The sequence below is a fragment of the Oryza sativa genome, chromosome 7 (assembly GCF_034140825.1).
Source record: "Oryza sativa Japonica Group chromosome 7, ASM3414082v1".
In the NCBI taxonomy this organism is placed as follows: Eukaryota; Viridiplantae; Streptophyta; class Magnoliopsida; order Poales; family Poaceae; genus Oryza; species Oryza sativa.
Genome location: NC_089041.1, coordinates 27,178,600 through 27,204,136, shown reverse-complemented (window position 1 = coordinate 27,204,136; position 25,537 = coordinate 27,178,600). Strand labels below are relative to the sequence as shown.

Genomic DNA, 25,537 nt, shown 5'->3' with positions numbered 1-25,537 from the left:
ACATGAATACTGCCTACTGGTCAACATTAGATTATGAGGCGCGTTTGCGCACACCCAAAGGAATCTGACTTCTCAAATTCTCAAACAAAAAAAGCATAGAGGGACAATTAATTACGGATTGAAATATTACATTCAGTTATGGTTTCAAATTGTATATGATATAGTGACATCAACTCATATAAAAACTATAACATCAACTCATCTAAAAACTATCTTCCCCAATTTCTAGGATCAGATTTTACCTCACTAAATAACTTTGTGCCGTACATATATATGCATAAAACGATAAGAGAATATCTATAAGATTGGCTGGTTGCAATAAGACAACTCTTGATCAGCCGACCTCTTTGTTGAATGGCTGAGCAACAGAGAGCAGCCTCTTCTTTGTTTAGTCATGAATGCACATTTTGATCAGTTAGTGTGAGGTTCAGGCAAGTCGTACTGAAAATCAGGCGTTACTATAATGAACATTTTGATCAGTTTGGACAATATCCCTTGGTATTAATATTTAGTTTGAACTAAGATGATAATTTATGTAAATTCTGCTATACAATTCAATTCTACAGATATAGTTTTTGTTTTTAACACAATGTAGCATGTTAGGATTGTACTACTTGGTACATTCTTTGCTTTCCAGCGCTAGATATCTGCAGAACCCTGAACATCTAGAGTGGAGAGCTTAAATAGTGATGAGGTTTTGGCAAAGCAGCAGAGCCATTTCCTGCTTGGACCTGGATTCAGCATGCAGGATCTCCAGTACCTTCTTATCGGGGTTGATCCAATATCTCGCCTTCACACCTTCATCTACATGAAATCCAGCAGAGGAACCAAAGCTTCAGTGTTCACTGTTCAGAGAAACAGTAAGTCAGAAAGCAACGATAGATCCGCTACAAAACCTGTTAACCTTTCTGAAGAAACTGAAAAAAAAAAACAAAAAGGAAGGAAAATTCCCTGCATATATGAGCCTGTGCTCTTGTAGAGATTCTGGTGCTTGGCAGCAGAGCTCCTTTGGGAAGGACAGGGACGCGTAGGCGCCAGCGGCGGCGGGAGACGGCGAGGACATCGTCACTTTACGTCCACACACGGAAATACTAGTGTAGAGTGGCTTGGCCCTTCCCATTAGTTGGAGTTTGTGTTTAGCCGCCGTAGTTTTTTCTAAGCTTCAACATTTTTATTTTGTTTTTTTCCTTTCCCCTGGCATAAACCGGTCTGGCTGATTGTGTTGTGTAACTATAACTCTTTTCTTCTGATATATTGACGTGCAATCTTTTTACGTGTTCGCGAAAAAAAAGCTCCGCTCCGCAGTGGCGGCGGCGGCCTCTGGGTGGGGAATGGGAGCTCATTTTCCCTCCATTTCTCCCATGCTTTTCCCGCCATTGATGATGGTAGTAGACCGTGATGTCCTGGGCCGTGGAAGCAAAGTACAAAGGCCCATGGGCCCTTGTGATCATCGTTTCGGGAAAAAAGTTCACTTTACGTCCACACTCGGAAACTAGTGCACACGAGGAGGTCCCCAAGGCGTGTATCTCGTGTGCACTGATATTTTTTAAGTGAGGGGATACGTTGAATCTGGTTTTATGGTTCAGGGGTGTTTTTGAAACTCGACGACAAGATGAGGGATCTAGAGTGAACTTTTTCTCGTTTTGGCATTCTTGTGTTAATGGCCTTTCGTGTTTTCAGCCTGTGATATTTACAGAACTAACAGTACATGGTTACACGAGTAACACGACCATACTAAAATCAGCACACTATGCCAACTGTTAGTTTAAGATAAGAGAACTTATTGTTAGCATCTAACATAGCTGTAGAAGTTGTCACGTAATAGTCATTATGTTAAAAGGCTGATTATTCACGATAATCAATATAGTTCCAACTTTAAAGGAAAAAAGGGGAAAGATGTAAGCATAACAGCACACTTGAAATACCTGATCCAATAAACAGTCTGGCGTCCAGATAACAGGATATATCAGCATTATCAGTGTTAGGTGCATTTTGCTATGAACAAGGCAGTACGTACTATTCTCAAGAGTCAACACTATCAAGAGAGAACAATAGCATTGCAAATGATCATGGCAAAATTCAGGGTTACTTAGGATAGGTCAAGTACAATGGACATTACAGATTCAGGATACAACATAAGGTGATACACTCACAACAGAATTCAGACCTGGTCAGTTTCTCTTGATGAACGATTTTCAGTGCCTTGATTGTCAGCAGCTGATGATACACTCTCAATGCTGCATTGTTGCTCTTCCTCATCAACGCCATTTTGGGTCCCGTCCGATGTTAGGAAGGCAGGAAGACCGCACTCCATCCTTTTATCAGGGATCCATGTTGGCGGATTTCCTAACATAAGTGTTGAATAGCAAGGATCTCTGCAAAAGTCTCCTAATGTGTAGTGTTCTCCTAAGGCCTCCGATGCATCGAATTTGCCCCTCCAAGTGTCAGCAAGATAAGCCAGAGTGTAGTAAGGGGACATGTATGTATCAGGGCTAACTCCAACCTGACAGCAGACGGCGATGACATGGGAGCAGGGCTTGCGAAGCAGCTTCAGCTTGTTGCAAGAACAGTGAGCTTTTCTTATCACTGGCTCTCGAACTAAAGTATTGTGGATGGTATTTCCGCTGATTACGGTTCGAACTTTAGGATGTTTGTGCGTTTGTGTCTCTCTCTGTGTCAGCTCAACAATCACATACTTGTTCTTTGATTGGACCTTAAATATTCCGTGTCCTTCCTCAAAGAAAGCGTTTTTATTCCCACTGTTTATACAAGTTACGTGATGTGTCTCGGCTTTCTGCAATTTGGCCTTCATCTCATCCTGGATGCATTCAGGGAAGTTAATTAAAGGGTTGCCAGTTGATTTCTTTGCAGCAGCACTTCTGGTATCGTAACATTCTGCCATGCGACGGTATGTCAGGTCCAGTAATCCAGAGAGCGGAAGGCACCTTATCCCCTTCATTACATGGTTATCTTTGTATAAATCAGCTATACTGGTGCCCATGATGCCATATCTTGCGTCGTTTTTATCGTACAACAATGACCATTTCTCCATTGGTTTTGGACCGATCCACTCGGAGAACCTTGTTATTTTGCTCTCTGTGCCACCAGAGCAATTCCTTTCCACCTCCTCTCCCACTGAATCAAGATGGATGTGTGGTCTTTGTGCCACAAACTCTGTTTCGCCATGCTCAACTGACTCCTGTTGAATTTCCCCACTAGCACCACTTTCTTTCTCCTGCGTATATTTCAGTGTCAACTCATCTAGCTCCTTCCAAATTTTGCCAAACTTACATGGTCGGCTTTGCTGACAGAGTTTCTTGAATAACATCACCAGCTTCCTGTCACCAAAATGTGCAAAGAAGCTTTCAGCAAGGTGTTCGACGCACCACCGGCTCTGTATGCCTCTCCATGGATATGCTTCTTCAGGACTATCCTGCAGGTCCTCTACAGCATCAAGCAACTCTCTTTTGTAATCATGTATGAGGCATACATTAGAACGCCCATTCACAACAGAATGATTCACATTCCTCAGAAACCACAACCAGCTTTCCTTGCTCTCACCTTCGACCACAGCAAATGCGACTGGAATGCAGTAATCATTAGCATCAAATGCTAGAGCAGTCATCAGCACTCCTTGATATTTACCACAGAGTGGTGTGCCCTTAATGCAGATCACAGGACGACAATGCATAAAGGACCTTCTGCACTGGTCGAATGCCCAAAATATCCGGTGGAGAACTCTGAAATCTTTACAGTCTGCAACCTCTGTATCCTTGATGTCCACAAAACTGTAAGGGTGCTTATGTTTTATGTCCTTAAGTAACCTCGGCGCATAGTTGTGTGAATCATAGAAGGTACCATAGCGCAGCTCCAAAGCCTTCATTTTTGCCCTCCATGCCCCAGCACGACTGTACTGATCGCCGTAGTATTGAGCAAGATATGCGGCGATCTCCGTGGTTGTCATCGTCAGGTCTTCGGTGAGGCGTTTGGAAGTGCAATTCAAAGGGAAAAATGACGACAGGGATTTTCCGTCAGGCAGCACAGCCGTTTCCAACTGAGAATAATCATCAGGTATGGCTTTGATCAAACTGCTGGAGTGCTTGATTTCAGAGGAGTCCACATATAAGACGAACATTTCCATCCCATTTCTTCTCCCCCTAACTTTCTTGGCAAAGGAAGCCCATGATTCATCACGTAGACAATCATAGGTTATCCAGTACCCAAAATACCACTCTGGAATTAGGACAGAGGGGCAATAATCCGAGTAGAAACCCTTGATTGAGAGATCTTGAGTTTCAGGATGGAGCCGAAACAATTTGATGATCCAGATCTGCACATCCATCAGTGACATTGACTGCGACTGCGGTGGAAGCTCCGCAATCACGTGTGCACATTTAGGCAAATCTTCTACGCCCACGTACTGGAAATCTCGCGAATGTCCGTAGAACACATAAGCCTGATTTGTCCCGTAATCCTACATGAAACCATGGTAGTACGGATGCGTCATTGTGATGTTGTGTTTGGGGAAATAACAGTAGATGCAGAGATTTTGTTGGGGAAATCTACTGTTGTTGAAGTGGCACTTTGCTCCATACTCAAACGAATCGAACAAGAGTGGCTACCTTTCGAGGCTTCCGCGCGGCCGCGGCTCCGGCTCCGGCCGCCGCGCCCTTCCGCTTCCTCCCTCCGCCGCCGCCGTCGCCGCCGCCGCGGGCACCCTGCGGGCACAGAACGCACACGACTTCAACAACAGGAGAAGAAGAGGAAGCAAGCGGAGAGAGAGAGATAGCGCGGCGAGGAGATCGAACGCACGGGTTCGGCGGCGAGGGGAGGCGGCGCCACGGCCGCCGCGGGGCCGGAGGACGGCGGGCCCTCGCGCTCCGACATGATCGGCGGCGGCGGCGGCGCTGGTCTCGACGAGAGCTCTCGCACTGTGCGTGTCGTGGGTGTCGTGTGTCGTCGTGCGCCTCGGGAGTCGGGGAGGGGGACGCTCTCGCTTCCCGCCATGTGGCGCTCGCTTTCCCTCCATTTCCGCAGGGTGGTGGGCTCCGCCTCCCTCCGCATCTATCAACCGGGCCGTGGGCTGGTTCCACATGGGCTTTAGCTCAACGTTACATGGGCCGCTCCGTTATTTTCTTTTTCTCAGGTAATATGCAGGTACAACGTCTTTGATTTTTTTAACTTATTTTTGAAATATTTATTTTACTGTTCCCGAGTGGGGCCTCTCGGCAATTAATTTACCCTCCCCTAAAGCAATTTATCCTTGGAGGGGGCCGTCTACAAAATTTACATGGCGCACTCTCTCTCTCATATAGATTACCTGCTATATAGCGATTTATATGTCCTGTCGGGAAGTATATTTTTGCAAAACTTTTAAATAAATAAATAAAATTCCAGCCTCTTTAGACTTAATTATGAGGATATGTTATATGTACTTACAAAATTTAGAAAATTGATAAAAACCGAAAGCTAGGAAATTTGGTTTGGGCTCCTTTGAAATGTAGGATTGAGAAAATGGAGGAAATAGGAAGAACACATGATTTCTACATGAACTCAAGTGCAAAATAGAGATCAGTAAAACACAAGAAAAATATAGTAGTGATTGTTTGAATAAACAGTAGAAAAAATATAGGAATCAAATAAGAGGGATAAACTCATAAGAAATTTTCTAAGAGATTAGAACATTTGCTAACTTTCCTCTAAATCTTTATATGATTCTTCGTTCCATGAAAAATTCAAAGGAAATCGTTTGTTTCCGATTGTTTGTGCTAGCTTGGGCAGCACAAACCATAGTTTATTTATTTTTATTGTGAGTATTGTTGCTACAGATGTAACACAGTCACAAGTAGCACAAATGAACAACCCCTTTTTCTATAGGGTTATAATTTTCCAAGCTTTTTATGTTTTTCTTGTAAATGAAAGAGAGCCGTAAGATTATCACTAGCTGAAACTCAACCATTCAGATTCTCCCTAAGAGCAAGTTTAATAGTATATCTCACTACTAACTTCAATTCATCTATAGTCAATGTAATAGTCAATTCATACAATAGTTGCTTACTACCTCCGTCCCAAAATAATTGTAATTCTAGATTGTTTACTGCATATTAAGCTTTAAGAAGAAAGACTATAATATCCCTTATTAAATGGTATATAGGTAAGAGTGGAAGAGTAGTTGAGGGTAAAATAGGGAGAAATTTGAATGAGAAGTGATTAATGGGACCATTAGTACTCTATTGTGACAATTATTTTGGGATAAATTCAAGTCCTATAAATACAATTATTATAGGACAGAGGTAGTACTATACTATTAATATATTGTGTCTTGAAGTTCGTGGTGTAGGTGGCTATAGATTTGTAGCTCGCTACTCTTCTCTTTTATTTTTTTTATCTCATTAAAATATATTTATAGATGGCTAATAGTCTGATACTTGTCCCTGCTCGAACATACAAGCCAGCATTTGTCGCGACAGCGTGACACCACCCCCGAGTGGAGTGCCTTATTGGACGATACGGACGCGGGTCGGTAGCATCAACCAAACGGCACAGTTTTCTTTTATTCTCTTGTACGTGTAGTTCGGTTCCTCTCGCATGTAGCATTACTACCTCCATCATAACATAAATTTATTTTTCACTAATCACACACGTACCAATATAAAAGAAAAAAAATAGCATACCTCTATCTTATCAAATCTCAATAAAACTATTCATCATTTTATCTACTCCCGATACAATTATTTTATATTTTTATAAACTCCGATGTAATGATTACTCTGAAGATAAATTTATTTTTAAGACAAATAAAAGCAGTTAAAAATAAACTTAATATGTGACAAATAAAGTACATCTTTTACCCTTTTTTTTTCACGAGTAGATAGTGATGCACTTGATACGCCCAGCCGGCTAGTAGGCGGCGACGCGACGTGCATTCCCGCAATCCGCCTCCATCAAAAGCGAGACTGCATACATAGGCGCAATTCGCTGCGTACACACGACGTATACCGTGTATGCATTTATAGACTTTGCATACATAGACTTAGACGACACGCGACGTATACCGTATATGCGCGCGCACATCGAATCGATATACTCATATACACGTATACGTATTGTACAATACGCATTCCCTAAAAATTTTCTAATTCTTGCAGATTCTGCCGTTCCTTTTTTTTTTGGTATTATAGAACGTTTTGGTTTTCTTAAGTGATAAACTTCTTGATGTTTGGTTTAATTTATATGTAAAAAAATAACATCTATAACATCATAATTTATATTAATTTTTTTATATTTTTATATAAATTTAGTTAAATCTGGAGAAATTTTTTTTATGACAAACCTAAAATATCTTATTATAACATGAGATTTAGGGAGGGAGTACGTTATATAATTGGGTATCACCGTATCAACAGTACTGAAGGCACTAAAAAGCCATTAGTGTGTCACAAATGCTGATAAGTACTCCTACCGTGGAACTATAAGCGTTGTTTTAGCGAAATACTCCCTCCGTTCTTCTAGCATTTCCTATATTCATATTGATGCTAATGAATCTAGACATCTATCAATATAAATATGAGAAATGCTAGAATAACTTACATTGTAAAACGGATGAGGTACTCGTATAGTCATCTATCCAATCATGGCTCAGGCTCATGTGTGATACTCTCTGTGTCCCATATTATTTGTCGCTTTGACTTTTTTTTCGACGTTTGATCATTTGTTTTATTTGAAAAACTAGTGCAAATATAAAAAATAATAAGTCAAACTTAAAGTATTTTTATAATAAAACAAGTCAAACAAAACAAATAATAATTTTAAATTTTTTTTTGAATAAGACGAATGATCAAACATTACAAACAAAAACTCAAATTATATGGGACGGAGATAGTAAGCATATGGAGAGATAAGTTCATTATTGTTTTTTTTTTTGCCGCAAGAGATGAAGTTAACTACTCCCTCCCTCCCACAGTGTAGCAATCTAGAATGAGATGAGACACATTCTAGGGCTACGAATCTAGACAAGACATATCCTATTTTATTTTAGATTGCTACATTGTGGAATGGAGGGAGTACTTCGAATTAAAAACAATAATAATCGCCGTCATGATGGAATGAAACGGACAGGCGAGCCGCACGAGTATGCGTGCTACTGTACGCGACGCTACGCATTGTGATAGGAGGAACCGATCACCGGTGAATGGTGATAGCACCCAACTCGTCTGTCGATTGATAGTAAAATGGTTGCAAATTCTACACTGGAATGTGGTTTTTAATGTTGTTTAGGTCATTAGGTGCCTAGTTACATCCAAGTAGTTTATATTCTCTCTTTAGCTGGAAGTGGTCTCTATTTGATAAATATTACACCATAACGGTATTGTTTTCTTTTATAAAAAATATTTGAAGAAAATATTATATACATATTTTTTTACGGAAACATATCGTTTAGAAATTTAAGAAGCATGCGAACAAAAATCTAAAATCAGAAAAGAAAATGACCTCCATCTTCGATTGATTTTCTTTTCCTTCTTACGGTTGTTGTTGTCTATGTTATCGTCAGGCAGATCAACCCAAGAGTGGATTTATGTGGATTGTACCGCTAAAATTATCGTTTGCATTTAATACGAATTATGGGCATTTCTCGCCACCATCTTGCGCATCTCTCCTAATCAATGAATCCATCATTTCTATTTATTATATTGATCTTACTCATTTGTACCTGTATATAATAATAAGACTTGTTTTCTCCCCCAAAAAATAATATAATAGTGAGAACTGTTTCTATCTCGTCATATGTCGATTCTAAAGTACCTGAAAGCATGCTATTTCGGAAAATATAAAGGTGTGGTTCTAATAAAAAACCTAAACTCATCTGATAGTGATAACACAGCTGCATATATCAGCTTAGAGCTATCAAAAACAAATTATTTTTGCGCTGATAACACAGCTGCATATATCAGCTTAGAACTGGCCTAAAACAAATTATTTTCGCTCTAAAATGTTTTGCAGCAAAATATCATGCCAAAACCACATCCAAGAGAGAACAATGGATCGGGTTGATGCATGTAGGCAAGTTGGCCTTGGAGAACTACAGAGTACACAATTAAAGAGGTAATTAAACCTCGAAGGTTTAATAATCCCAAATTATTTAAGCTTGGTCCCTTTCTCCTCGATTTGTTCAGTGTTGGTCTGTTGGACACTAGCTTCGTGGGCCTCTCACTTGAGTCACTGGCACTCCATTCTCATCTACAACTCACCTTAAAAAAACAAGTCATTTTTATGCGGTTTGGTTTCGATTTATTTTAGAATTTTGGCACTTTTCTTGTGATTTGTGAGGATGTCTTGGTCTAGTCCTAGAAGACAAGATTGGCAAGGACAGCTTCGAAAATGATCTGACACTTATTCGAAAGCAACGTCACAAGTGACAACACAAGTCACAGCACAAGCATGTAATCATTTATTTTAAAAAAAACATCTGTGATGGATGTGCTTCTTCCAAATTAGTAGTATTATCACCAAATCGACCAAAATTGACTGGCACCAAACATTTTAAAGCTATTGGGTCATGATTAAAACATGAAGGCGGCTGCATGCTGCTGCTAACTAGATTGTCACTATAGAGAAAGAAAAAAAAAGGAAGACCAAAAAGCATTTAGCCACATTTTCCGCTGTACTTAACGCAATAATGCATCATGCCAACATTCTCCTAATTTTTCCACGCAAAAAAAAAGAGAGAAAAAAATTCAACGAATTTTATTCGCGTCACTCTCAAACCGCAGCGGTAGCATAGCACACGCCAAAACCCCCACACGAATTCCACACTTGACGCCTCCTTTTTTTTTTGTTTAAATTTTATTTTATTCGTTGCATTTATTAATTTACCTTTCTTCTTCTCACACAAGCACAGTGCCATTTGAATCATTCGATCTCTCTCTCTTCTCTCCTCCTCTTCCGAATTCCCCTTCCGATTTGTAAACTCCCAAAAAGCAATCGCGCACTCGGCGAACCCTAGCCCGGCGATGGGGTGCGCGCAGGGGAAGTGCTGCGTGCCGCGGCGGCAGAGGGGACGCGGCGGCGGCGGGGCGGTGGGTGGGCGCGGCGGCGCGACGCTGGGGCGGGTGGCGGTGCCGGGGGCGGGGCTGGTGCTGGAGTACGCGACGCTGGCGGTGGCGGGGCTGTACCCGGACTCGCCCGGGAGGGAGTCGCAGGACGCGCACCTGGTGGCGACGCGGTTCGCGGGGCACCCCGACCTCCACCTGTTCGCGGTGTTCGACGGGCACGGCGCGTGCGGCGCCGCGTGCGCCGGGTTCGCGCGCGACGCGCTCCCGCGGCTGCTCGCGGGGGTGGGGGTGGGGGCGGGGGAGGAGGGAGGGGGGAGGATGGTGGTGGTGGAGGACCCCGCGGCGGCGTTCCGGGAGGCGCTCCCGGCGGCGAACGCGGAGATGCACGCGGCGGACGAGGTGGACGACTCGATGAGCGGGACCACCGCCGTGGCGGCGCTGGTGGCGGGGGGTGCGCTCCACGTGGCCAACGTGGGGGACTCACGCGCCGTGGCCGGGGTTTGGCGCGAGGGGCGCGTGGCGGCGGAGGAGCTCTCGTGGGACCAGACGCCGTTCCGCGCCGACGAGCGCGCCCGCGTGAAGGCGTGCGGCGCGCGGGTGATGTCGGTCGAGCAGGTGGAGGGCGTGCGCGACCCGGAGGCGGAGAGCTGGGTCGCCGACGAGGGGGACCCACCTCGCGTGTGGGCGCGCGACGGGCTCTACCCCGGCACGGCCTTCACGCGCAGCCTCGGCGACCAAGCCGCCGAGGCTGTTGGTGTCATCGCCGAACCTGAGGTGAAAAGTGTAGAGATCACTCCAGCCCACCTATTCTTCGTCGTCGCAAGCGATGGCGTGTTTGAGTTTCTCTCCAGCCAGGATGTCGTGGACATGGTGATTTCCCCCTCTCTCTCCACTCTAATTCATGCCCATAATATTTTCTGAACCAATCCATTTCGATGTTTGTTTTGCACACATAGGATACCAGTGAACTGTGGTGTGGTGAGTGGTGACTCAGGTAGTAATTAGTATTTAGCCAGTGCATTTGCTTCATGGAAACTGGACTCTTCTTGGTGCAGAGCTTCATTTTGGGAATAGACGAGATATAATATTGAAATATTTTTACTCCACTGCACTGCTCACCATGAATTCATCACTACCACACATAGTTAACTAGCCAACATGGTTGATAATGGAAGTAAAAGATTTTTTTGCTTCTTCCTTTTCTTCTTTCTGGAGAACTTGATGCAGTGTGTCAACTTGTCAGCCTTTGGCTTATATGAAGCATCCGATGTTCCAAGAACTGGTGTTGCAGCTAAGCTTATGAAATGTTTGAATGGTATAAGATATTCTAGAACAGCCCTTGCAGTGTGATTTATATTCTGCATGTGTGAGTTAATAGGTTTCATCCAGTGTGTCATTCTGGAGACATTTAAACCCAACCAGAGGTTTTTTTTTTTTAGAAAATGGGATAAGCCCAGCCTCTACATCCAAACTAGATGTACACAGCCAAAAACCCAACCAGAGTATGACTTTGGCATATGTTCTGTTCAGGGGAAGCATGAAATTGCTCCAGTGGGACACAGAAGTAAGCTTAATGCTTAATGCTTTTGTTAAGATCACCAATACAAAGACAAAGTGGTATATGTTAGTTCCAATTAGGATTTTGATGAGCATAGTGTTGCATGCTAGGGTGCGCAAAACCTCTATGTACCGTGATGTTTATTCCCTGTGGATTACGGAACATCATCAACGTTTCACGGATTACAGTGAAGGGGAGGTTATCTGTGGAGTCATCTAGTTATGTTAGGATGCGAGCTTAGTACATGCGATATCACGATTTATGGTGAGATGGATATTAATGGTTGCTAACAAGTTACAGTTAGCCTACTAGCTGCACTCGTGGATTTGAATAGGCCAATTTTGGTCATGGATATACATTTTTGCTCCATCTGTTGTTGCATAAATGCATGTAAAAATAATCCATCAACCTTTAGCTTTGTCAAAAAAGTTGGAACTGCAGGAAGGTGTAATGATTACAAAATGGTTTGGGTTTTGAGGTTGATTGATGTTGGCATCATGAAAGCTGTCACTCTGAATAAAGTTATGCATAAGTGGATGTACTTTCTATTGAGTAGTAGAAGAATAGTGGATTAGCGTTTGATTTGTAACAGCAAATTGACTAATCGGAAGTCTGACCGGAAACGAGGGGCATGATAGGTAAACCACTGTAAGAACATCTCAAAATGGGCTGTGTGAATCAGGAATAATCTAACACTTTTCCAAAAGTATTGCTGATGGAAACATCTTATTGGACTCAAAACTGAAATGTCACTTTAGAATTGACTGCTGATTGCTAGTTCACTACGGATGTGCCTGCATGCTGTCAAATGTGTTTTGATTAGGCCCTAACATGGAGTGGTGTTTATAATGGGCGGTCCCCTCATGAACCTCTTTTCCTTCCCACCACTTTCCTTAAATGAATGTGCTACAACTACGTGTGTAAGGAAGCCAGGCTGGTAACAGCCTTTTTTGCTTTCCATGGCTTATTTCATTTACATTGTTTTCTACCTTTTGCCTTGCACTGTGAATATCTACATAGAAAGTGCATGACTTTTCAGTATTGGATCAGTCAGAATATATGTTATCCTATTTTTTTGAACTGTGTAAATGCCTATAATACTATTAACAGAAGGCTAGAAGGGACTACTATGTTTTCTCTCAAAGGCCTATAAATTACCCTATCAATCAGGGAAAAGAGATATATATGATGTTGATCATGGCGGGTTTAGATTATAATGGTGTAGATTGGCTACTTGTGATTGTATGTTGCCTTTTGTTACTATTAAAGTAATGTGATAATGAACTATTGTTTTTATGCCTTGTACCCATCACCATGCAAATTTGAGTAACAATTTCATGTTGAATTGTATGTGCTTTTGATTACTTGGTTGACCTTGATATTCTCTCTATTGACTGCATGCCACTAATTGCGAACCTCCTTTTCTGATCCCAACAGGTGGCTGCATATGAAGATCCCCGGGAAGCTTGCTCAGCAATTGCTGCAGAGTCGTACAAACTATGGCTGGAGCATGAAAACAGGACGGATGACATTACGATAATCATTGTGCACATCCGGGATTCCGAAAATGTTGGTGCACAACATTCAAATTTCTTTAGGCATAAAACCACACTATTAATTGGCCTGCAGAGATTTATTGTTCTTTCCTAAATTTACTCAGCCAGGTCCTGCAGGGAGCCAGAAAATGAACGGCAGCAGCTCGGGAGCGGTGCAACCAGAGCTAACTGTATTTGTACCGTCAGAAGCTAGCCATCTGAACAGAGATGCTGCTACTGAAATGCCGTCGTCCTCTTCAGGCTCTCCAACAGAACAACACCTCTCCTGCGTCGCTCCTTCTCCGACTCACCCTCTGCTTGGAGTTGGGAGAACATCAGAAACCCCCAAGCTGATAGAAAGCGAGAGAGCTATGTCGCAACCAGCGGAAGCATCATGGCATCAAAGGGATGGTGTTGTCAACATGGATCGATCAGTGCAGCGCAGCATCCCAACAGCCTCCTGCTAAACTTGATGAGGTAAAACTGTCAATCTTGTCATCGATGAATCGAGTGAATGCAAACAAACTCTCATCGGTTCATCTGTTGCTTTACAGTATCTAAACTTAAATGACACAAGAAAAGCAGCATGATACCACATCACTGTCCTCCGTAAGATCTTTTGCCCTAATCAATATTTTGTCGAATTTTCAGATAAATTCTTATACAGAAAGCGGATTCCTTCTGCAGGGAGCTGTTGCTGTGCGATGGCTGTGGTGCTGGCTTTGCAGAGTGTCCGTCATGCACCGGTGGCAAATCCTCTCGGTGCTGTTGCTCGTGTTTTTCTTAGAGCACCTGCTGACTGACGACGCAAAAAAAAAAAAAAGGGGTTCCTGACCCAAACTGGGTCGCGTTTAACTTGGGGATTGGTTGACTTTGTTCGTGTGACGACCAACGCGTCGTCGTGCCTGTATTTACCAATAACAACTTGAAAAGATGTCTTAAAGTTGATGCTTGCCGTAATGTGTGATTCGAGGAGCACTGCCAATCTGGAGATGCGACGCGTGACTCTTAATCTTCCTTTGAGAAGAGACGGCTATTTTTTTACGTTTATTTTAAACCATATCATATCTGAAGAAACGAATCGTACCTTCATCCTCTTCTTAATTCTTAACTTAATCCACTCCCGTAAGCCCGACAGGTGTAATAGCGATGGTTACACCGACCAAAGATATCTTGGACTATGGAAAAGCTGATAATTGGATCACGCCAAATTAAAAAAAAAATTCTCTTTAGTACGGTTGGAATCTCTTACATGTAGACCCTACTCTACTCTGGGCCCACTCATATGGCCGTAAAAATGGTTTTTCACAGCATGATACTAATGTTACAGCAGCTTACAACAAAGAAGGCAGGAGCGTAACAGCTACAGCTAGTTCTAGTTGCCCCTTCAAACCTTCAGGAAGTATATGTGGCCTTCAAACAAAAAAGAAGGCTCATGACTCAGAAGTATATGGAGAGCGTGCCGTCGATCCTGTCTTGCAGCTTGCTGCACTGCTCCAGTAGCCTCGCAAGCTTGTCATCCCTCTCAATGGGCACCAAATCTCTAAGCTCCGTCCTTCTCGGCATCCGCACGCCATCACCAGCTCCAAGCACACCGTTCACCCCACCCGGTGGTTGAGGTTCATAGCGAACCTGGGTGGGCGGTTGGGGTGGCAACGGTTTCGCCGGTGGCAGGGCGCTGACGGCATCGAGATCGCAGCTGATCTCGATGATCTCATCTAGGGAGAGGCGGGACGACACGGAAGGCGCCATGCCGCGATCCTCCAGAATGGGTGCCGCCTCATCCGTGGTGTTGCTGCTGGCAGAGAGATCATGCTGGGTTCCTCCATTTGGAAGTGAATCAGCTGCCGGTGTCTGATAAAGATGCTGACTCAGGACATAAGCTTCTGAAAACTCTCCTGTGGAAAGCTTGGCTAGTCTCCAGTTGAAAATTCGGCGGAAGATAGTAACCCATCTTGGCACAAGGTGGTACTGCGAGCCACGGAGCTCGAGGCCGACACCTTTCTGCACCATAACCTTCACTTCGGTAGCCGCCTGGGCTTCATTTAGCAAATGAGCTGATTTTGTCAGGTATTTTGTTAAGCACTCCTCAAGGTATAACTTCTGGTCTTGGATTTGACTGCCCATATAAGAGCCTTTGTTTAGCCAAGACATGTCGTAACTGAATTCTGGAAGCTTGCAACTCTTTATGGCTGCAACCAGTGGCTGAATTCTCGATGGCAGTGACCATCCAATGCTAGGTAGAAACATTTCTGCAAATATTCTCTCACTGCTTGATCTCTCCAGAAGATTAATCTCAGGAGCTGGCCATTGGTTAGAAGCTGTGTATGCTGCTGCAGAAATCTCCTCTGTAAGCTGGTTGACAGATTTGTTGAATACTGAAATGCAATGCTCGGGACAAACTTCAGGTGCAGCACGGCTGTTAAGCAAGTCAAGTGATGGGTTCAAGTAGTTCAAAAGCAACTCACGGGTCTTCACAAGAGTGACATCAGGCTGTGGAGGCAAGTTTCTGGTCAGCCACTTCAGGCCCCCACGTAACTTCTCATCATCAAAGAACCCATTGGCATAACCTTCCATGTCGTCTGCAACTAGAAAAATAACCAAGCATGATGCGATCTTTTCTTCACTCAAACAACCGAGGCCAAGCCTGTCAATGACACTCTGTGACGCATAATCATACTCTTCATTGTATGTGTCGCCACTCAAAATCAGAAGAGGAAGATTGGATTTAGCAGGTATAGATGCTAACAGACTGCTAAACCGTGCCTTCTGCATTTCCCACGGAATGGTTTCAGATACCAGGAATATTATACAGTTTGTGCCATTGGCTATGTCGTTACCAATGACTTGCTGGTCAATGGCCCTAGCAATAGATAAACAGCATGTGTCTGGAGAACTGTTCCACTTTGTCCAAATTGATAGGTCTGCTGAAGAAAAAAGCAATCCAGCATCTTCATTTCCAGAGCCCATGAGCTTTTTGAGTAACCACTTTGAGGCATAATTGCTGGTGAATTCCATGGTACCAGGGGGGACAAGTACAAGCAGCTTCCAGCAGATGCATCTAGCATCAGGGTTCCTTTCTGTTAAAATGGGACCAGCCAACTCCGAGACATTTAGAGGTGACAACGATAGTTGTTGTCTTGAGTGTCTCTCTTTAAATGCATGACTGATGTCTAGATCATGAACTGCATGCACCGGCACCTTCAATGTAGACAAGTCAACAAATTGTCATCATGTTTTCACAACAGAAAAGATCACAGAAAATGGCATGACTCCCACAAACCACATTCCACGAGAGCTAAGATGTTTATTCCACAATTAAAGATGAATTGCTCGATAGTTTCATCTGGTTAAACATTTTCAACTCATAAAAACTGGTATAACTCAAAACATGAGTTAGGCACTAAAAGCCTAAAAAACCCAACATTTATGTACTCAAAACACATTTGAAGTTAAAAGGTAATGAAATAAAAATAAAATGAAGGTAGACTCACCACTGCAGTTTGGTGAACAGGTGGACCAAGTGACAGAGAACTCAATGCTGCAATAGCAAGAGCATTTTTCTGCTCTCTAATAAATCTCTTGTCCATAGCACGGTGCCTCCATTTCCTACAAAATCATAATAGGGAACATTTGGTTGGTTGCGGCCAGTGGAGCATTTTAATGGTTGGAATACCAATAGATCAAGGACTAACCTCAGTATTATCTTCAACCTTTCATTGGAAATAATTTTCTTTGGAGATACAACTACTGGTAACATGTTATCTGCTGCTCTGTCACCAATGTTGTGATCATCATATTCCTTGTGATCTGAATCAGATAAATGTGAACCCACAAATGACTCAGGTTGTATGAAGTTGACTTCTCTGTGTGATGGACTCTCCTCATCCATATCTGCGTCAATGCTGGAACCATCTGGCCTGAATTCATTTTCCTCTCCATGCATATTGGAGTAATCTAAGGATACACCATCTGCGAGAGGAGGTGAAAATTTGGTTTCTTCCAAAGCACTGTCCTGTTGAATGTTAGCTTGTGTCCACGGTACATCAGGTTGCCCTCGAGGGAACCCTACAAGACCACCATCCTGATCTTCAGGTATAAAATCATCAGCTGCCTTTGTGTTGCTTTCTGCTTTTGGTGAAGCTACCTTTTGTTCATCTATCCATCCTGTGCGCGGTAATATAGCTTGCTTGGTAGTATGTGGAGGAGTACTAAAAGGTACATGAACACTCTCCTTTTTGCCAGAAGTTGGGGACATAGGACTTGAAGATGGCAAACTGGATTGCTTGTTGCCAGCTTTGGGGGAAAAGGAACCAGAATACAGGGAGGTAGTCTGTCTCCCAGAAGTGGGAGAAACAGGTCCAGGAAAGGACAGACCAAATTCTCTTTTTACCAGAAGAGAAGGCTGTGGGTGAACATGCCCTCGTGTTAGAGCGAACCCACCAGAATTTGATGCAAGAGCCTCTTTTTGGCTAGTAGGAGCACAAACTGGACCAGAAGAAACATCATTGATGATTCTCTGTGATTTCTTCAAGTGCACAAGTTGAGAACAGCCAGATGGGAAATCAGTCTCGCTGTTAAGAAAAGGCCCTTCTTTCACTAAGTACAATTCTTCATACTGCCTCAATCCAAAACCATGGTATTCTAAAAGACTTTCAATGTCTTCGTCCTGAAAAAAGAAGTCATAAAAGGATAATCATTTTCCTCGTTTTTAAAGTAGTTATTACTCCTACTTATTACTCCACTACACAAGTGAGAGAGCAGTTACCTCCATAGCAAGCCACTCAACAGCTTGGGAAATAGGGATGCCTTGGGTATTCTGAAGACCACTGTGCAAGGAAGCCAGTGCTTGCCTTCTTAGCTGGGTAGAGAAAAAAAATGTTAAGTTTTCAAAAGTGAAGACTGAAGAACAAATAGCCTACGACATGAAAACTAGAAGTGCATTAAAATGTGAGCAGTGAAAAGCAATACTATTACAGTAGAATAATCCGATGCCTAGAACCACAAAATATATCTAAAATTAGGTACTCAGTACGTCAACATAGAACAGAGCATCATGCAGAAAACCTGTCATAACATAAAAAGGATAGTACTTCAATAATGTACATCCTAAATCTGAGAAGTAAATACTGTGGAGGGAGAGACAGTCACAACAGTTTACGAAATAATGGCACCATGTCACAAATAAATGAAATAACTCTGTGCAATCAAGCAGCTTTTGCCTCATGAAAAACAAAAGCAAGGTCCTAACAACTGCAATAACAGTTTTAGCAAAACTTGTATAGTAATCAAAAGTATTAGAGTTTTGATTTTTATTATTATAAAGGCTACTTTGTTGCCACACAATGGGAACGAGTAAATGTTGGCTATCTTTGGAGCCATAATTTTCACTAAAATGATACCAGAAGAAGCATCCTTCGCAGGCAATAATTCTACCTTTGCAAAGTGAGCATGCATCAAACAAGCCTGCAAGTATGTTGCTTTCCTTGCAAGACGAAAGAAGGCAATAAAGTTCCCCATTCGGCAAGCTCTGAATGGCAATAGGGAAAAAAGGTGTTAAATCACAAATCAATGAACTTGATAAGTACAAACAAAAGTAGATAGTATGACTACCTTGCAACTTCCCTTGCAAACAAGATGTCTGGACTGCCTCTGATTTCACGGGACATCTTAGCAAGGTCTAGAGATAACTCAGCAGGTTCAACCTAAAATTCAGGTGTATGTAGTATGTACAAGTCAGAAAATATCAGAAAACAACAAGAGCCACTCAGTTCACCTCACCTTGTAACCAGGATGCTTGTCTAACTTGAGCAGGGCATAATAACCCCGAAACTCCTTTTCTGTTGGGAACAATACACCCTTTCTCCTGTGGTCATCATACATTTGAAATAGCTCCACTGATGTTTTATTCATCTGCTCGATGTTAAGATGTGCATCAAAACCTTCTGAAAACCCTTCTCCCTTGTTGTACTCGCATAATTCATGCATTGCTATAATGTGGAGCCTTATCTGGGCAGAAAAGAAAAGGTGGCTTGAGGATGAAATTTTTTGGGAACTTAAGGTGTCGAAATAAATAAACATGTAATGACACCAAGAAATAAATGTAACTACCATTTGTTCCAGCATAGAAATAGCATCTTGATTGAAAAAATGTTGCATTCTAAGATCCATTCTTATCGCTCGCATCCGGTCCCATAAGAAGTTGTATAAGCCCAAGAAGTTGTCATCGTATGTGTGGTCCAGTAAACTAAGAAGGTAATCCATTGTCTTCTGCAGAACTGGCAGAGGCCTTATCAAGTCTGCATCTCTCTCAGCGGTCCTATTATACTGTATCAATCAGATGAAAACTTTCAATCATGCTTCCTGTGATAGGTGATCACAAATAGTTTCAGATAAATTTTTGCCATACTGCTAGGTGATAAGGATAGCATCACATGCCTTTTTAACAGCCAGAAGCTCAGTAGTTTGGTTTCTGTCTCCATCTAATCTCTCATACTTATCAAGATCTCCTTTTCTTTCACGCTCCGCCCTTTCCGGTTCTAATAAAAAACAATGAACATGCATCTGTTATTAGTAGCTAGTTTAAGAAAATATTGCACGGAAGTGGTATGATCTATGATCTACAGCAGGAAACACCTGGGCACATATCAGGACAAAGCCCAATAATTGCAGCTAACCCTGGGGAATCTGCATCAGCCATAGATCTTTCATCGATATCATCTTTCGATCCAGTTGGAACTTTTCCCATTGAAGAGGCTTGTTTTTGCTTGTCTGCAGAGCCCTTCTGCGCTTTTACAAAATCATTAATATTATCGACCGGTCTGCTTAATTCAACACTGAAACGAGTCAAGCGCTTCGCTTTTGCTTGTTTTTCTCTACAGGAAATATCACGAATCAATACCAGCAGGTAGCATGTTTGATCAAAGCACTGTTTCGAGGTGGGAAAGGGATGGGTTATTATAAGCTGAATCATAAGCACCTCTCACTTTCAGTTGAAGGGATCATGTTATCATCATCAGTAAAGTCCAGCAGAGAGGTCCCAATTCTTTTGCTAGCACCAAGAATAGAAGGCTTTGGTGGAGAAACAGCAGCTGTGTTCTGTTCATTGGAATAAGGGTCAATCTGATATGGTGGTGAACGCACATCACCGATACGAAATTGCACTTGATTTCCAACCTTGGGAACAGATGAACTAGCCCTGTAAAAATATCAACAAATACAACTATTAAATGTTGAGTGTAAACGCTTCGGCATGCCGAATAATGGATTAACAGGACATTATTATTATTTATTCGTAGGGACAAATACAAATGATGCGTAAAAATATGCCTTTCCTAATTATAATCCATTTTCACCCTCACTGCTTACCACTTATTTGAACCAATATATAATAACCAAAATTGGCATAAACAAAAAAGAGAATCATAGAAGCAGCATTTACTTTTGGATATCAACACTTGAACGTAGATTCTGGGCTGCACTATTGCTGCGTAAACCTGCAGGTGATGGTCTAGTATCGCCTCTAATATCTGAAGATGGAGATTTGACCATGCTTGTGAATTCTAATGAAGGTGATTTCATTCGCTTGGAAGTTTCAACCATTCCGTCATCAAACAAGGAATCCGTATAGTCTATCAGTCTGTAAAGGAAGCACAACAAAAAATAGCCATGTTAACTGTACGATAGAATGCCAATAACAAAACTGAGTGGAACTGTGATGTACTGATGTCAGCCATCAGGTTTTAGACCACTACAAAGTTAAGCCCTTTTAAAATCTAAGAGAACTAGGCAAAATTAAGATAATAAGCACAACCTTACTACAACTGATGAGATTATGAAAATAAGTACACAATAATTTCATACTAACAGATTTCCCAAAGAATTTTAGGTTGTTCTAAAAATGAAAGTACAAAAGATGGATTAACATCAGGCTAATTATTACTGGCAACTTAAGTGCAGGGGTTATGCATTTAGAAGCTTAAAAAACATAAGTTTTCTAAACAACAATTTTAGCAAGAGTGAAGTTTACAAGGAAAATAATATATATTACTTCAAGAAAAGTAAACTTAAAATGAAATAAATTTACAAAAAAGCATGTTCAAAATGTTTTGGTCAGTTCGGTAACAAAAAGAACTAGTGTTGCATTGGTAACCGTAGCCAAAATGATGTAGACAGCATTTCTTACTCTCCTAAACAGATAATACTAGCAAAATGATTTCCAATAGATCTTCATACTTATCTATTTCCTTCCAAATCATTATATAGAAAACAGATGTTTTGGTACGTAAAAACCGATAGATGAGCAAATGTTGGTTGGTGTCAAAACAATAGATAAAAAGGATGCATATTGTGCACCAAATATTCCTAGAAAAATTTTCACCACCATATGGAGAAATGAACATCTGAGATACCTTCTAGCATTTACACCAGCATCTTGATGAGCTTCAGCACCATCAGCATCCTGATGGGACAAAGTAGGTGACCTAGACCTTTTCGAAATATTATGATCCAATGATCGGCTTTGAAATGAAGCAAGAAACCTAAAAAAAATAAAGAAAAAACACATTACAGCCAACACGTATGTGCAAGCACGCACACGCACACACATAGAAGAAGATATTGAATGTACACAAGTATAGATATAAAATGACATCACACAGCAGCTTTACCTTTTCTATTCAAAATATCAAATCAAATCATGAAATATGGTTTCATCAGCAATAGAGAATCCGTCCCAGCAAGCAAAAGGGAGGCAAAGAAGTAACATAATTTTGCAATAAAGTGTCCACAGAAATAATTTTCCATTTTGGATGTACCGACACGATTTTGCCCCATGTGACATCTATCAGCTACCAGCATGTATGTAGTAGAAATTTAATCGAACTCATAAGGAAAACATAGAAACAGTCATCTACCTAAGGAACAGTTATCTACCTAAGGCTTTTAACTGCCATACTCCATAAAGAGAAAATGCTATTATATTGAGGATCATACTGGCTGGGTACAAAAGAAGCCCCAAAAGAAAATTGTAGAACTATAAGCACAGAAATCAGATCAACAGTTCTAGTATACAGCACCTTTGTGATACCGGTCGCATATGTTCGCTCATCTCTTGTCGAGCCATAACTGATTGTGTTGAATTATCATACTGACTTGCATCACCAAGCACCGTGGGAGATGCACCACCCCCTAAGGCAGGACGTAGTCTGCCACTTCCAGGAACTAAACGGTTGTTGTTCAAAGCAGGAGAGGGAGCTGCTCGTACATCATGGAGGTTCTGGTTTCCGAACATCGCAGGTGTTACATTAGGTCTGAAAAATCAGCAGCAGTAGAGAGATAAGAAGCAAAGTATGACCATAAACAAAATCAGTAGTAAAATACTGCATGTACTAGCTAGATAGTTCTATACAATCTTTTGATATAGTCTGTACTATAAGAGAAGCAGAGGTTAAAATGAAATACAGTACATAATATTGGGAAGATTGTTTGAAAGAAACTTACTTGTATTCAAGAGGATTGGCAGCCTGCACAGGGTGATAATTTTGGAAGCCTGATGGTGGTCTAAACTTGCTGGTAATGTTTGAAGTTGGTGATCGTGCTGTTTTCCCAAATTCTGAAGGCTGTGTCCTCATGTCCTCTATAGGTGCACTTCCATTTTCAAACAATGGGTCCGCATAGTTTACCACCCTATCAATGGAAGAAACATTTTAGGTTTTGAAGTAATGGACAGCACCCAGCCAGCAATAGCAGCAAACTCCAGGAAGATCTCGAGTGAACTAATGCATAGTAAAGAGATATTTTACAGATCTGTACGACCGTGCTTATACTCATCCCACAGGGTGTTCCAAATGATGAATAGCATGCCAAACATGGCAGCACCAACATCAAGAGTAATCCATGATGTGCACTCCACGAATAGATTGTAGTGCATGTAGTTTTCTGTTTAACAATTAGCAGTGAATGAAATATGACCGCAACATTGTAGTAAATGACTGAAAGCTAACTGACATAAGTAGAGTAGTTTGGTTCACCGTTCGTTGCAAACACTTCCACAAGAGATTCACGTCCACCGACAACATACATATTATATTGAGGTATTGTATTTGAACCAAAGCCATTGAATGCAATTTCAAACTTGTATATGCAGCAAACAACCAAAAAAAAAGCACAACAAATAAGCCCAAGTGAGAAATATGTTTGCCAACTTTCCAGTTATAACTTCCTAGACATCTTTAAGTTATACTCCAGTAAGTATTTATACCATGGACACAAACATATATAGGACACCAGAACAAACTTAATCCCTTTATAGAACAAACAAGAGGCACATCAAAAGGCAGTTTTACCTTCTTTTTCCCATACCATTATCATAGTCTGCAGGAGAATCAATACGCTGATTTGATAGAGGAGATGTGGACCTGCTCCTTGAGGAGATAACAGGACGCACAGGGCTGCGTATTGATGATGCAGCTGGCCTGCAAAGAATGCAAATGCAATCATCAAAAAACATGGATACTAAGTATAACTACATCAAGATGGGATGGGAATTGCATCCTAGCAATTATTGAGACCTTATTTTCACCCATGCTGTATTAACCTGAACATGCAATTTAGATCTGAGCACTGCTCCAAATCAGTCACTTGATTCACCAGTGTGCATAGAGCTTGGGAATGAGCTAGAAAGTTGATGTGTATAGTTTGTAAGACCATGATATGATTTGAATGGCCAAATTTACACAGGTTGTATTGGAAAAACAGAGTAATACGATTGACGATATTGGCATACCTACGTACAACAGACCAGACAAAATTTGTTGTCTGCGTCCCAAAAATCTCTAATAAGGATATCATCCGCATTATTCAATCATCTCATGTGCAAAACTAGTGTAGATAAACTACAGCTCTGTACAGCGCACAGCTACAGTTTTTGTGCTTAGCGATGTGTAATAGATTGCTTCTACTTAGAATTAGATGAAAAAGCAAGTACTGAAACCTAATCACTACTAATCAGCTTGATACCAAAACTCACAAAAAAAAAACCAATGCAAACCATCACTAAACAATGCACAGAACTTCACCTCGGCTGGGGCTGGAGATGCCGACCAACGTGGCGAGCAGTGGCGGCGGGCACGCCAGGATCGATGGCCGGGCGAGAGCTAGGGAAGCGCACGGGATTGGCGGCGCCGTGAGCAAAGGCCGGGCCGCGCGGCGCGGAGGATGAGGGTACGGGAACGGGGGAAGTGGCGGGTGGGCGTGGGGTGGCAGCGAGCTGGGGACGAGGGCTCGGGAAGCGAGAGGCGGCGGCGGTGGCGGCGGGGGGCCCGATAGGGGCGACCGGTCGAGCGGATGGGAAGGGAGCAGGGGCGGGCGGGGTGGAGGCGGCGGCGGCGCCGGCGCCGAAGGCGAAGGGGGCGGTGCCCGGGCCCCGGTTGAGGGGGCCGGCGTCGCGGCCGAAGCCGGATGCGCTCATGGGGGCTCCGCCCTTTGCGGCGACGCGAAACCCTAGCCCTAGCCCGGCGGGCGAGCTCGTCGGCGGCGAGTGTTTTGAAGTGGAGAGATCGGAGGGGAGAGGAGTACAGGAGAAGCCGAGCGCCGAGGCGAGCCGGCGATAGTCCGACTGCCTTGTGGCCTGTGGGACCGTCTCGTCAGAGGGCAGCTTAATGTGTTTTTTTTCTTTTTTTTTATTTTTTGAAACCTTTTTTTTTTTTTGCATTTGGATTTGGCCATTTGGTTGGGATGAAATCATGAAAACGATGATTTTTTTTCTTTTGTAGCTATATATATCAGGATTTGATTTTTGGAAGGGTTTGTTTAGATTGAAGCCAACTTTTGGACCTACCAAAATTTTGACAATTTCAATAGTACCCAGTGCATGTTTGATTTGCTAACAATTTTTACCCACCCTAATTTAAATTGTATACCACCAAATTTGGTAGTGCCAAAAACTTATGGCATTACCAAAAATTTGATGGAGTAAAAATTAGGCTTGAAACCAAACAAGCCCTAACATCTTTCCGCCATATAGTTGCAATCGACTAGTTAATTAAATGACTAAATCGAAAACATGTAATCATTTGGTCAAATCTTCTTTTTGGAGATTTCATTTGGTCAAATCTATTACTTTGCTCATCAACATGATTATTGCATACGTGAGTATGACATGTGAGCCTAACATGCAACGACATGATTATTGCATATGTGAATGACAGGTAGGCCAAAAACTATCGACGTATAAAGTTGTAGTTTTTTATATAAAAATTGTGTATTATTGTTGTAATTCTCTTAAACACTTAGCTAAAGTCGTGGAAAATTGAGAGTTCTGCAAAATAGTTGTAGCTTTATCTTTTTTTTGATAGACTAGAAAAATGCATGTGCGTTGCAACGGGTGAATG

At 42.1% G+C, this 25,537-nt stretch overlaps 3 protein-coding genes across 11 annotated transcripts; 1 reads left to right on the top strand and 2 right to left on the bottom strand.

Moving 5' to 3' along the window:
• Positions 1–2,064: 2,064 nt before the first annotated feature.
• LOC112939581 (uncharacterized) lies at positions 2,065–5,079 on the bottom strand. Its single transcript, XM_026026813.2, has 3 exons — positions 4,813–5,079; positions 4,623–4,718; positions 2,065–4,474 (listed from the first exon to the last, which is right to left on the bottom strand). Exons 1-3 carry the CDS (start codon positions 5,062–5,064, stop codon positions 2,162–2,164), a joined length of 2,661 nt encoding a protein of 886 aa, XP_025882598.2. The 5' UTR covers positions 5,065–5,079; the 3' UTR covers positions 2,065–2,161.
• Positions 5,080–9,791: 4,712 nt separating this feature from the next.
• On the top strand, positions 9,792–14,130 carry LOC4344100 (probable protein phosphatase 2C 65). 6 transcript variants are annotated; one of them, XR_010742261.1, is made up of 5 exons: positions 9,895–10,922; positions 13,048–13,179; positions 13,284–13,622; positions 13,700–13,754; positions 13,833–14,105. XR_010742261.1 is itself a non-coding variant. In NM_001422992.1 (4 exons), the coding sequence occupies exons 1-3, from the start codon at positions 10,011–10,013 to the stop codon at positions 13,610–13,612; spliced, it is 1,386 nt and encodes a 461-aa protein (NP_001409921.1). In that variant the 5' UTR covers positions 9,792–10,010; the 3' UTR covers positions 13,613–13,622; positions 13,797–14,130. The 6 variants fall into 6 exon arrangements, 1 of the variants encoding a protein (NP_001409921.1); XR_010742259.1 differs by having other exon boundaries at positions 13,275–13,622; XR_001547820.3 differs by having other exon boundaries at positions 13,271–13,622.
• A 211-nt stretch (positions 14,131–14,341) lies between these two features.
• LOC107278765 (SAC3 family protein B) lies at positions 14,342–24,776 on the bottom strand. Of its 4 annotated transcripts, none has more exons than XM_015791634.3 (18): positions 24,224–24,776; positions 23,508–23,620; positions 22,949–23,084; positions 22,647–22,832; positions 22,223–22,456; positions 21,557–21,685; positions 20,587–20,784; positions 20,125–20,343; positions 19,782–20,020; positions 19,584–19,684; positions 19,257–19,472; positions 18,927–19,154; positions 18,759–18,850; positions 18,582–18,675; positions 17,914–18,006; positions 16,841–17,814; positions 16,640–16,754; positions 14,342–16,346 (listed from the first exon to the last, which is right to left on the bottom strand). In XM_015791634.3, the coding sequence occupies exons 1-18, from the start codon at positions 24,613–24,615 to the stop codon at positions 14,586–14,588; spliced, it is 5,520 nt and encodes a 1,839-aa protein (XP_015647120.1). In that variant the 5' UTR covers positions 24,616–24,776; the 3' UTR covers positions 14,342–14,585. The 4 variants fall into 4 exon arrangements, with proteins under 4 accessions (XP_015647120.1, XP_025883058.1, XP_015647121.1 ...); XM_026027273.2 differs by having other exon boundaries at positions 23,492–23,620; positions 24,224–24,263; XM_015791635.3 differs by lacking the exon at positions 22,949–23,084 and having other exon boundaries at positions 23,492–23,620.
• Between the last annotated feature and the right edge of the window lie 761 nt (positions 24,777–25,537).

Bases quoted from the DNA above. Each gene is read 5' to 3' on its own strand.
- LOC107278765 (XM_015791634.3), bottom strand. From the start codon at position 24,615: ATGAGCGCATCCGGCTTCGGCCGCGACGCCGGCCCCCTCAACCGGGGC. The intron at 23,085-23,507 runs GTATGGGAAAAA...ATTGTTAAACAG, and splicing joins TCCTGCAGACTATGATAATG to AAAACTACATGCACTACAAT. The intron at 22,833-22,948 runs GTAAAATATCTC...TTCCATTGATAG, and splicing joins AAGCACGGTCGTACAGATCT to GGTGGTAAACTATGCGGACC.
- LOC112939581 (XM_026026813.2), bottom strand. From the start codon at position 5,064: ATGCGGAGGGAGGCGGAGCCCACCACCCTGCGGAAATGGAGGGAAAGC. The intron at 4,719-4,812 runs GTGCGTTCGATC...CTGTGCCCGCAG, and splicing joins CTCCCCTCGCCGCCGAACCC to GGTGCCCGCGGCGGCGGCGA. The intron at 4,475-4,622 runs GTAGCCACTCTT...GGTTTCATGTAG, and splicing joins CCGCGCGGAAGCCTCGAAAG to GATTACGGGACAAATCAGGC.
- LOC4344100 (NM_001422992.1), top strand. From the start codon at position 10,011: ATGGGGTGCGCGCAGGGGAAGTGCTGCGTGCCGCGGCGGCAGAGGGGA. The intron at 10,923-13,047 runs GTGATTTCCCCC...TGATCCCAACAG, and splicing joins GCCAGGATGTCGTGGACATG to GTGGCTGCATATGAAGATCC. The intron at 13,180-13,270 runs GTTGGTGCACAA...AAATTTACTCAG, and splicing joins ACATCCGGGATTCCGAAAAT to CCAGGTCCTGCAGGGAGCCA.